This window comes from Pantherophis guttatus, chromosome 1 (assembly GCF_059756535.1).
Source record: "Pantherophis guttatus breed Tessera chromosome 1, ASM5975653v1, whole genome shotgun sequence".
Classification (NCBI taxonomy): Eukaryota; Metazoa; Chordata; class Lepidosauria; order Squamata; family Colubridae; genus Pantherophis; species Pantherophis guttatus.
The window spans coordinates 129152725-129165687 of record NC_142063.1 but is presented as its reverse complement, the minus strand read 5'-3'; the positions used below and the strand labels follow the sequence as shown (position 1 = coordinate 129165687).

The 12963-nt window shown below is 39.9% G+C and overlaps 1 protein-coding gene across 1 annotated transcript; it reads left to right on the top strand.

Moving 5' to 3' along the window:
* The first annotated feature begins 1758 nt into the window (after nt 1–1758).
* On the top strand, nt 1759–11919 carry DTX3L (deltex E3 ubiquitin ligase 3L). Its single transcript, XM_034423362.3, has 5 exons — nt 1759–2065; nt 4731–4972; nt 6267–8159; nt 9357–9574; nt 10794–11919. The coding sequence occupies exons 1-5, from the start codon at nt 1870–1872 to the stop codon at nt 10861–10863; spliced, it is 2619 nt and encodes an 872-aa protein (XP_034279253.2). The 5' UTR covers nt 1759–1869; the 3' UTR covers nt 10864–11919.
* Nucleotides 11920–12963: the final 1044 nt, after the last annotated feature.

The window sequence follows — 12963 nt, the reverse complement described above, 5'->3', positions numbered from 1 at the left end:
TTATTGTTAAGTGAGAAATTTGTTAAGTGAGCTTTGCCCCATTTTGTGATTTTTCTTGCCACGTTTGTTAAGTGAATCACTGCAGTTGTTAGTCACACAGTTGTTCAGTGAATCTGGCTTCCCCACTGACTTTGCTCATCAGAAGGTTGCAAAAGGTGATCACATGACCCTGGGACACCGCAACCCGTCATAAATGTGTATCAGTTGTCAAAACATCCGAATGTAAATCACGCAACCATGGTGATGCTGCAATGGATCCAAGTGTGAAAAACGGTCACAAGCCACTTTTTTCAGTGGTGTTGTATCTCTGAACTGTCACTAAACAAACTGTTGCAAGTCAAGGACTACCTGTATAGCAGTAACCGTCCAAAATGGGCAAGATGAGAAGTATAGAAGAACTACCATCCCTAGTAGAACACCCCACTTAAAAAGCCACAAAGTGTTGGGAAGAAAATCCATCTGTTTCATTTCCAAGCTGGGAGAAAGACGCTGGAAATAACATAGAGGCTAATTGGAAAGAAAGACTCTGTTTATTGATGAACAGAACTGGGGCAACTGACCAAATGGTTCAATGAGCCGATGGATCTTTATAGGTTTTTGTGACTTTGAGGTTTCTGGGGATGTTCTGGGGATTGTGCAATGAAGGGGCTTGCATCTTTTGCTAAATGGTGGTGGATTAATCCTATTATATCCTAAAAGGTCATGTCCTGTCCTTAATCCCATGACCCTGGAGCTGGAGATATTTTGCTGATGAACAATTGGCTGGGATTTCTACCGTGTTTACCCGAAAATAAGACCCTGTCTTATATTTTTATGAATCCTGAAATAAGCACTTGGCCTTATTTTCAGGGAGGTCTTATTATTTTGGAGCTCATGGAGCAAGATGGGGCTCCTCTTGCCATTTACTTGATTTCCAGCTCTGCATTTAAATATTTTTGAGGGCTTATTTTCAGAGGGAGGCTTAGTTTAGCACATGCGCTCAAAAGCCCGATTGGGCTTATTATCAGGGAATGTCTTATTTTCAGGGAAACAGACTAATGGGCCTCTCCACCTCTAAAAAATTCTTCTGGAAGCTATTTTACTATGCAAGAAATTGGGGCTGGAGCATGTTTCTCCATTTCTCCTTTGGGGAAATATAATATTCCGCTTCTTTTAATATTCCCCAAAATATTTCATTCTTGGCAGGGGGGGGGGGAAAGGAGGCTTCCCACAGAGAGCCTAAAAAAAAAAAGAACGCATTTCACTCTTTGTGAAGGAGCGGAGCGATCTGCAAGAGAACTGAAGCGAAGGGGAAAAGTTCGCTTTATTTATTTATTTATTATTGAATTTCTATACCGCCCTTCTCCCTGAGGACTCAGGGCGGTGTACAGCCAGAATTAAAAAACATGCAGTACAAATATTAAAAAAAACAATTAAAAGATATATAAATTTGGCCCAATTAAAACTCACTACCAATTAAAACATTTAAAAATTTCTTCTTAAACCAACTTGAAAAAGTGGGTTTTAAGGGCAGGACGGAAGGCACTGAGGTCTTGGATTCTCCTTATCTCTGGGGGCAGCTTGCTCGCTGCTTCCCTGCGAGACTCTTCTGAGAAACATTCCGCGGAAAACTCAGACTGGAAACAGTGTCCTTTCCCCCCCCCCCACTTCCCCCCTGCGGGCTTCTTCTCTCTCTCTCTCTCTCTCTCTCTCTCTCTCTCTTTCTCGGACAGGCAGCAGGTGGCGCAAAAGGCCGGAGCCGCAGCGCTACGTCGGATTACGTCGCGCCGTGCAAAGGAGGGAGGAGTTCTCCCTTTCTGCCGCTCTCGGGCCAGATCGCTTGCGAAAGAAACGAAAGCGAAAGCTTCCTTTAAAAGCGGGTGGGGGCAAATGGCCGTAGCCATGGCGAGCCATGTTACTCCGCTGTTTGTCCAGGTTTTCCCTCCCAACACCTTCGCAGAGAAACTGGAGGCCAAGCTGGAGATTTATTTCCAGTCCCCGAAGAAATCGGACGGCGGCGAATGCAACGTGAGAATGGAAAACCGCGAACGGGGCATCTATTCGGTGCGGTTCTGGTCGGAAGAAGGTATCCTGCGGAGCGAGAAGGGAGCGATTCGGACGGATTCATGGGCTTCAGTGGGGATTTTTGACCTATTGTAGCTATGGAGATAAATTTCACGGTAGTTTGGGAAGGGTAAACTCCGTTAGGACTTAATAATATTATAATTTTATTATTATTACTATTACTATGACTCTTATATTATAATAATAAAAAACCTCAAACAACAATAATGATACTCCGGGAAAGGCTGGTTTCCCCAATGCATACGTGATCGTCAGAAGTCTAATAAATAACTTTACTGCTGGGATATTAGATCAGATCCCTTGCTAGATTGTTTCCAGGCTGTTAAAAAGCTCCGGAACCCTTTCAACTTTCCGGGAAGGATATTGGCAAAGAGTTGCGTTTACCCCGAAACTTTTTTCTTCCTTTTTTTCAAAAGAGTAGTTTTGATTTTCCTTTAATGTGAATCGGCAACCAGCTGGGTGGGAAATAGGGCTAGAAGAGAGGGAGGGACTTTTTTTTTTTTTTTTTTTTTCCCCAAAATTGGAAACTGATCTCCGGGTAGAAATTACGCCCGTCCATCTTTGTGGGGGTTTTTTTGAAATTCGATAGGCTTCGCAGCCTCCCAGCTCTGGATTTTTTATCATGAAGCATGTTATGGCAATGCCATTTTCTCCCTTTCCCTGGGGGAAAAAAACCACCTCCTGATTCAAGTCCCTGATATTTGCCAGGTATTGATTATTGTGTCACACCTTAATTTGTGATTAAAATAATCCACACTACAGGCTAGCCAAAACATGCTGAGATATAATTCTAGCTAATTCATGATATAGAAGTCTGCTGCGCATTCAGAGCCAAAATAGCAACCCTGGATTTAAATTGTGTGATTTTTTTCAGTACAAAGAAGTTCTGATTTAAGTTGTCTTCTTCCCAGACACCTCCCTGCAACTAGAGCAAGTGTATTTGACTTACATTGGAGTTGAGGTTAAGATTAGAGATTGCAGCTCCCCAAATTCCCATGAAAAAGCTTATGTGAAGGGGGTAGTGATTTGCTTTTTGCCTTATTATGCAGTGGATTATCTTCATAATCAGCTGCTTTCTGATATATGATAAAACTAGCATTTGAGAAAGGCCCTTTACAAAGTGTTTTTTTGTGAGAGAAATATCCCTTGGAACTATAATACAGCCACATCCTCTGGAAATGGCAGCACAGCTGCTTCAAAGACTTTCTCCAGGAATTTCTACAGGTGTATTCATGCATTGTGTCTCACTTGAGGGCAGCCCCAGCTGAAACCTGTGTTCCTGAATACCTAGATACAAGCAGACAGCTGGGATGACCTTCAAAGCAACTGCATTAATTTTGAAAGTACATGGCTGCTAGGAGAAGGAATTATTTGCATGAGCCAGTGTGTTTTGCAAAGTCACACTTTAATATGTTTTCAGAGGCTACAGACTAGGGAATTTCTTTCTTAAGAAGAAATCACTGAACTAGTCATATTTCTCAACTCTGGCAACTTCCAAAGATTTGGATGTCAACTCCCAAACTTCTCAAAAATGGCCATGCTGCCTGACAAACTTTGGGAGGCCACTCTGGAAGCGTCTAACTTTGGGAAGCATTGAGCTAAGGGAAAAATTTGGCGAGGTCCCAAACAAGTAAAAAAAAAAAAACATTTGAAGGAGATTGTAGATGCTGATCACCAATCAAGCTTAAACTATCTTATGTTCCCCCCCCCCATGGGGGGGACATGGAAATGGAAACTAATTGTATTAGGAATTTCTAAGATTCTTCGATTAGATTGAGATTTACAACGTGGTAGGAATTACAAAAACTTTTATGTGATGTTGCCTTATGATTGCTGCAAATTTCAATATATATTTATTATTCGGGGAAAGTTGCTTGCATTTTCATGCTAGTCCTGGGAGAATGAGAAAACTATGGAAAGCAACTAACTTCCCAATGACTAGTAATAAATCCATCATCCAAGTGCATTTATGGTGGAGAAGTTGGTATAATCAGCCAAGCTCCTCTCCAAATTCATGGACTTATCAAATTCCCAGCCAGCATGGTTGCTGCTGAGAATTCTGAGTCTTGAAGTGAAGAATCTTCAGCTTAGGGAAGATTGTAGTGGTCTATTTATCTTCTGCCTCCGTGACCAATTCCTGCAGTGGTCATAGAGGCAGGGACTTATTCAATGGGGGCCCTGAAATCATCAGGATGGAGAGAGAACAATGTTCTCCGCTTTTATTACAAAATTTCAAAATTGGGTTTATAGGAAATTCCAAGATGCCTGGCCAAGTTGTTATATACATGATTCCATTACCAAGGTAAGTTGAATTTCACCTTATATAGGTTTCTAAACCTGTCCTCAATATGAATCATGTAGGACATTGTTTCAGCATTTCTGGGCCCTGAGGAGCAGTATGCTTTAGACATGCAAATTAGATTTCTATAAACTGCTATATTTCTATAACATTTCTATACATTGTGTATCTCTGTGATTGAATTGTTACAATATGCTAATACTAACTGAACAATTTATTATTGTTTATTTATATTTCTGAACTGTCCATCTCCCTCAAAGAGGGGCTTTGTGTGATGTGGGCATCCCATTATGGTATAATAACTAAAAATATAAGCAAGACAAATACGTATTTTAATCATTCTATTTTTTTTCTTAACGTGATATAGTGAAGAAGCGTGTGAAGGCCCATCGTGGACATACTATAGAAGTTGGGGGGGAAACTTTGAAGATAAAAATTCTTCCAGATTCGGAGTTGGCTATGGTTGATGCTGCAGGAACAGTGTTTACAAGCAACGCAATAAGCTCAGTTCCAACTTCACTTTCTTCAAACTTTTTGCCCCTCCAGAATGATTTTAAAAACAAGCAAGGGGAAATCTATGCAGCTGGTTATGAAAGTGGTAGAAAAAAGGTACATTTCTACTTAACTTAGAATGCTTATGTTAGCTCCCAACTGTCTCCATATTACATGTGACCATAGAAAATCCTGAATCTTCAATGTTGTGAGACATTTTATTTCATTTTTTCATTTTCATTTTATTAGATTTATATACCGCCCTACTCCCGAAGGACTCAGGGCGGTGAACAGCCAAAGAGAAAAACATACAGACTACAAAATTGAAAAGACAGTATAAAACCCAATTAAATCGTTTGGCCCGGAACAGATTAAAATACCCCTAAAATTTTAAAACAGATTTTAAATTTACAATTAAAAAGGGAAGTTAGGCCAGGCCAGCCTGTTGAAATAAAAAGGTCTTGAGGGCACAGCGGAAGGTGTGTAAATCTGGGAGCCTCCGTATCTCCGGAGGGAGCTCATTCCAGATAGCAGGTGTCCCCACAGAGTAGGTTCTCTCCTGGGGGCCGCCAGTCGACACTGTTTGGCCGACGGCACCCTGAGGAGCCCCTCTCTATGAGTGTACTGGCTGGTGAGAAGCTACTGGTAGCAGCAGGTGGTCCTGTAAGTACCCGGGTCCTAAGCCATGGAGCACTCTAAAAGTGGTAACCAAGACCTTGAAGCGCACCCGGAAGACCACCAGGAGCCAGTGCAGCTCACGCAGGAGAGGTGTAACATGGGAGCACCACGTTGCTCCCATAACCACCCGCGCAGCCGCACTCTGCACCAGTTGGAGCCTCCGGGTGCTCCTCAAGGGGAGCCCCATGTAGTGAGACATTGTATGTACCATAAATTAATTTTACATAATAATGACACTTCCATTTTACCAATTAGCAAAATCAAGCCCCAGAGTTGTTATTTGTTAGATATTGTTATTTGGTACAAGTGTATGTGTGCATGTGCACATCTATGTGTTTATACATGTTGATAGAAGAAAATACAGATGAACAAAAAAGTTTTAAGAAATTCAAAATAGCAAAAAGTTTTTAAAGCTTTTCTTTTAAAATAGTTTTTATAAAAACTATAAAGTTCCTGACTTCCTCCTTTTTATATATCTGCTAATTTGCAATATTTATAAACATTTAGGCCTCCTTAAAAGCCAAAGTGTAGGAGAGTATATTTGCCATGCTGGAAAACCTTGTTTATTAGAAGGAATAGATTGATACCAGAAAATGACTGAAGTAGGAAGGTGCTATCTCACTGTGAAATTCTTCGCTGTAGAAAATGAACCTTGTATGTTAAATCTGGTGTATCATTTTTATTGTAGTGGCTCACATTTCTTTGTGTACTCCTCCTCTCTATTTATTTTTAGATATTTCTTGAGGTTTCTGCCACCTTGAATACTGACTTGCTCACTAAAGAGCAGAGAAATCAGGTGATCGCTTTATATCCCACCTTAAAGATAGAAATTGCGTCAAGTCGTCTTGGTATTGAAAAAGTGGTGGGACACTATGAGGATATTGAAAAGTTACACTCTCATTTTGAGAAGCTCCTTGGAGACCATCGCGACAGTGAATTTTTGCAACCTAAAAAGCAGGACAATTGTGTTGAAGGAAAGGAAGATCACAACAGAAGATACAGGAGTGATTTAGAAGAACTGCCCAAGATGGAAGTTCCTTCAGGTATCTTTGAATATTTTGGACAAGTCTACAAGGAAGAAATTAAAAAAAATGAGGAGACATTCAATGTAAAATTGGTAACAGGCAACACTGAGAATGGAATTACTTCTGTCTGGTTTTCTTCAGTGGGGGTACCAAACTTTACCAAGAAAGCTCAGGAGGAGTTTGTCCAGCTTTTCCAGAAAGTAGCAGGAGATCTAAAACAGGAAACAGTTCCTTTCATTGAGAGCCACACATATGAGATGATAAAAAGCAAATGCAAACACATTATTATTAAAAAATACAAGGACACAGCTGTTCTTCAAGGCCCCACAAAGGAAGTTTCAGATGCAAAGGCATTGTTAGACGAAATGACAGCAAAGAACTGGAATAAAAAAAATGATCCCCGCATACAGCCATCTGGCATTGAAGTTGAGGCTGCTGTATTTGCATTTCTCAAACCAATGTTAAATCGAAAAATTGAATTAATAAACAACGAGTGTTGTACTAGAATGGAGGAGAAACATTGTCAAGATGGTCACTTAACACGCATCATTTTTATGCCCCAGACGTATACACGTTTAGATCGATCTTCAGAAGCTTCTGAGTTTTTTCAGTATGAGTACCTGAATTATTTAAACAGTTCACAAATAAAAGAAATTCCTTTGAAACCTCTGGAAGATTGGAAAAGAAAACTGAAGGATTTATTTACATATTTCCAATATAAATATCCCAAAGTAAAACTGTCTCTAAAGGAAAACTGCCTTTACATTTACGGTCTTCCTGAAAACATATTGTTTGCTGAAAAGCACATCATGGAGAGACTGAATAGTGAAGAATTTGTAGCTGTAAATAGTGAAGCAACGGCCATTCCTGATTACAGTGTTGGAGCTGCCATAGGCACCTCCTTTGAGTCACAAAGACATGACAAAATGCAGCAGGTTCCTTCTCAGGAGCAGCCAGCAGAGAAGGCAATGGAAGTCCAACAAGAGAAGTGCTGTCCCATCTGCCTGAATACAATCCACCAGAAAGAAGTGCTGCCCAAATGCAAGCATGCATTTTGTGTAGCCTGCATAAGAACGGCAATGAATTACAACCCGGTCTGCCCTGTGTGCAACCAAGTCTATGGGAAGCTAAAAGGAAATTATTCCACAGAACAAACACAGGTGGCCATAAAGTCCCTGAATAGTGAGAAATTTGTAGCTGTAAATAGTGAATCAACAGCCATTCCTGATTCCGGTGTTGGGGCTGCCACAAGCGCATCCTTTGAGTCACAAAGATATCACAAAATGCAGCAGGTCCCTTCTCAGGAACCGCCAATAAGGAAGGCAACGGAAGACCAACCAGAGGAGTGTCCCATCTGCCTGAATACAATCCAACAGAAAGAAGTGCTGCCCAAATGCAAGCACGCATTTTGTGCAGCCTGCATAAGAACGGCAATGAATTACAAACCGGTCTGCCCTATGTGCAATGTTTTCTATGGAAATATAAAAGGAAATCAACCCCCAGGGAAAATGGACGTCTACAAAACTAGCACTTCCCTGCCTGGTCATAAGAATTCTGGAACCATCACTATTATTTACCGTATATTTGACGGGATTCAGACAGTAAGTTGGAGCAACAGTATGATGTTTCTGTGCCATAATTAGTCTCCCTCTTGTGTTTCAGGCTTTTTAAAAATATATTTACATTACAAGGAAATAATGTAATACCAATTCAGCTAGGAGTGTAAAAGCAAGAGATGTAGAAATCTTTAGAAGTCTTCTAAACATCTATGCAGAGGCTAGAATGGCATGCATACCACGGCGTCTACAGCCTCAGTGGAAGCTTGCTCTCTTCTCAGCTAATTTTGGGAGGCTCTGAGGCCACATAATAGCGTGGCCCAGATGTTTGCTTTCTGCAAGGTCTGGAGGCTGCTTGAGAACACACCCCTTTTTTCGCATGGCCTCCACAACCTTCAAGAATCACAAGAGAACAGGGCACGACTTTGAGAATTAACAATGGGTACCAAGGTACAGTGGTACAATACTCTGTGTTAATTGGTTCCAGGAGGCACAATGAGTATTAAAAATGATGAGTACCAAACAGATTTTTCCCATAAGGAAAAATCACAAGGTGATTCACAAGGCAAGCCAACATTGATAAGTTCTAGCTTGTGCATTGAGTACCAAGCAAATGATGAATACCAGGATGAAATTTTTGTATCAAAATGTGTTGAGTACCAAATTCAATGAGTTTCAAAGCAGTTAAGTAGCAAGGTACCACTGTAGTTATTGTCGGGAGTTAGTGAATGCTGGCATGTTCCCCCAAGATGTCATGGCATGTTACCTTTGACATGCATTTCCTAGATTCACTGTCCTAGATTAACAGAAAGCTTTCAGCTCCAGGAAAATAACGTATTCAATTCAAGAAGAGGATGACAGCATGCACCAAGATTATGGTGCCTTCTTACTATTTATGTAATTCAGGGGTCCCCAAACTTGGCAGCTTTAAGACTTGTGGACTTCCAACTCCCAGAATTCTCCAGCCAATTCTAGGAGTTGAAGTCCACAAAGCTGCCAGGTTTGAAGACCTCTGATGTAATTCAAGCACAGGGGTTCCCAGGGTTGCAGTTCTACCCTGTCATTGGCAGAGAGAGCTACTGCTTTTTTAAGAATGCGGTAACAGTACAACACATATGTCCCTGTCCCTTCTGCTGCACCTTTTCAACTTCCGATCAGAATAGCTACACAACGGTTAACCTCTTACAATTAAATCTGAAATAAATGGAATATGTCTAATATTTCTGACTCTTTCCAAACCAGGAAAGGCATCCTCACCCAGGGAAACATTTTTATGGAACGTCCCGCACAGCATACTTGCCTGACAACCAAGAAGGAAGAGAAATTCTGAAATTGCTGGAACGGGCCTTTGACCAAGGTTTGATTTTCACAGTGGGCCAGTCGCGAACAACAGGTGCGAATGACGTGGTTACTTGGAATGACATTCATCACAAAACTTCCCCTCATGGAGGAGAAAAAAAGTAAGTTCAAATTTTTGTTATTTTTTTTTTCAGATAAAGAATAATAGATTTCCCTTGATATCATTTTGCATGCAATTTTGATTATTCTGGAACTCGTCAAGTGTTGATAAAACAATTGTTTCCTGTTGGGTGCCTTTTAGGTAAATGGGATTACAATGCCCATGTTCTGGGAACATGAGCTTTGTAATTCAGCGTATGCTAGAAATGGTTGATCTAATACAAGAGTCTCCAAACTGGGCAACTTTTAAGACTTGTGGACTTCAGCTCCTAGAATTTCTCAGCTTGCTCTGAGGGGACTCTGTGACAATCAATCTTCCCATTCAATCTTAGCAGGAATATCTCACTGGTTCCCCCCCCCCACACACACCCCTTTAAAGTGTTCCAAATATGTTTTGAATGGACTGGGGTAGGTTTTGATGAAGAGCAGGGAATTCTGAATGAAGTTCTCTTCCTCAGAACAAATCTTCTTTTCCTATCCCACATTGTCTGAAAGAGGGGGTGGGATCTGGGAATGAGAAGTGCATGTAGGCAAAAGGCCTGGAAGAAAATGGGAGTGCTTTCCCTCCATGTGTTTTAACTTCCATAAAAATCCAAGCTCCCTATGGGTGTTTCAACCAATATTAGGTTAGAGCAGGGATGTCAAAACTCTTATTTTATTGAGGGCTGCATCAGGGCCCCTCATGGGGCCGGGGTGGGTGTGGCCAGCTCGATGTCACTCGTGTTGGGGGTACCTATATTTTTCTTTATCAGCAAAATATAAAAAAGCAATCTTAAAACAATCATTAAAGTTCACCAGGTACACTTTATAATGTGAGTTTCTTAAGGAGTTATAAATTATTTTCAGTGGAACTGTAAACATCAGGAAGATCTTTGTGTTGTAGGGCCCTTGGTGCTCTCTGAACTTGGTTGTTTTTTTGCAAACATCTGCAAGAAAATAACCAAACTCAGCATCAAGAACCCCACAATTCAATTCTGAGCTACCAATTTTCTCTTCTATTAGATCTTTGTAACAGCATTATTACGTATATCAACTTGTTCCTTATTCATACATCAGTGAAATTATTTTTTTCTCAAGTATAATTTAAACTGTTAAATTATTTTATGTATTTGCTAATTAAGTATATATTTAAAATACTTCAATTCAGCATTGGATAGTATTATTAAGCATTTGTGTTTAGTGCTTCCTTGATTAAAGCAAATCTCTTCGTCTCCTTTCTAGTTTTGGTTACCCTGATCCTAATTATCTGAAACGTGTTAGAGAAGAGCTGAAGGCAAAAGGAATTGAATGAGTATTTTTACTTCTGGGAACAGTCCAGAACTTCTAGCTTGTCTACATATATATCATTTTAGTTTAGTAGAGAAGGATTAATAAAAAATAGCTTTAGCAGTATTTACCTTCTAGGATTTCAGAACAATTGTTAAATTAATGCCGTTGTGTTCAGAATTATACAGTTGTATTCAGAATTGTTAATAGTTTTGATCAAAGCTGCAATCCAAAAATATTACATAGAAATAAACTCCATTAATGTGTTCATTGCAATTGTGTTAATGTCAAGCTTAGATATGACTATATGCATGGATTATTAATCTCTATGATTACATTTGATATTGTTTTGCATTTCAACTTGTAATTTCATTTTTAAGTCTGGGTTGGTACTCTTGCCATGTTGTGAAGCTTCAAAATTAAGAGAGCTGCTGTGTAGTCTTACATTTTAGCAGACTGGATGACAATAGAGTACCTATAATATGGTAAAATTATAGGTTCAGCCATAGGACAGTGGCTAAAAAGCTTGGCATTATTTGTGCCCTGCCTCTCTCTCTCCTCCCCTGAAGAAGAGTACAGTCAGGGCAGTGAAAATCTTACTCAATGCCTTGCTTCCCTACTTTGTCAATTTAAAGTTGCCAACTGCAGCTGCAACCAATTTTGGATCTCTCACACACATACACTCATACACACTCTCTTCCCCCACCCAGAAACCATTTCAAAATAGAGTGGACCTGAGAGAAAATGAATTAATATTTGAATCATAAACCATTAAAATCAATTTCATGTAAAATTACTAGTGTTTTCTAAAACTATTAACTCAGTGTTCTCACATATAAGCTCCTGTTGTTTTCAGAGGCATTTCCTAATGCAATTCCCTTCCTCTACTTGGAAGAAAATACTTTTTTTTTTGGTTAGGTTAGGCAGGCTTTTTTTTTCCAGAGAACAATGACTCGAAATAATAGTTGATTTTCAGTTTGAGGCAATGATGTGGTATATGGCTCAATTGGTTTCAGCCAGTGTGTAAGTTCCATGGCCTATTGTGAAATATAACCAAGGAACAATAAAAATCTTAATCCTGGTTGTGCGTTGAATGATTTGTTCTAGTTCAAGAGAGACTGTTATGTACAAATCGGAATCGCAGTCCTTCTTTCTCCATGAGCAAAATATGACTTTTATTCTTACAACCATCGTCCTGTGGAGTAGCTCGGATTAAGGGACATCCAGAGTTCTCCAGCATCAGTGGGTTTGAACCCGAGCCTGCCAACTTTGTTTAGCACTTTAACCACTACACCACTCTCCTCCTCCAACTTTCAGACTTTTGATTTCTCTCTGCAATGATTTATATAGAGAAAACATGCCTAGTTTTGACCATGAACTGTCCAGTACAGATAGTCCTCAACTTACAACCACTCGTTTAATGACCATTCAAGCTTAAGTGGCACTGAAAAAAAGTGATGACCAGTTGTCTCACAACCACCCTAGCATCCCCCATTTGGTCAAATGATCAAAATTTAGGTGTTTTCAGCATTGCAGAGTACTAGGGTCATGTGAGTGCTCTTTGCAACCTTTCCAGCCAGCTTCTGACAAAGTCCATTGGAGAAACCAGAGATTCACTTAACAATCATGAATCATTTAACTACTGCATTCACTTAATGACAATGGCAAAACAGGTTGTAAAATCAAGCATGATTCCTTAACAGGTGCCTTGCTTAACAATAGAAATTCTGGTCTAAGTTGTGGTCATAACTCAAGGATTGCCTGTATTTGGCACTTCAAGGCTAATTTTTAATAAGGAATTTAGGACCTGCATGGCAATTTGGTGTAGGTATTCTTTTCTCTGCTTAAACTACATGATTTCAGGAAAATCATCTTTGTTGTGTCCTAATCAGATTAGAAAAGGGGAGGATAATCCCATATTCACACATACTACATACGAAAGAATTGTTGGCACAAGTGCAAGATGAAACAAATTCACGTTTTCTATAAGGTTACAAGCTTTCCCAAACCCACTGATGGTACTCCAATGAATTCCAATTCTCATCAGCATGGCCAATTGAGGAAATGAAAAATCTGGTAGACTATCCGAACTGAACTCTGGTTTAAACCCTAAAATCGCCCCTAA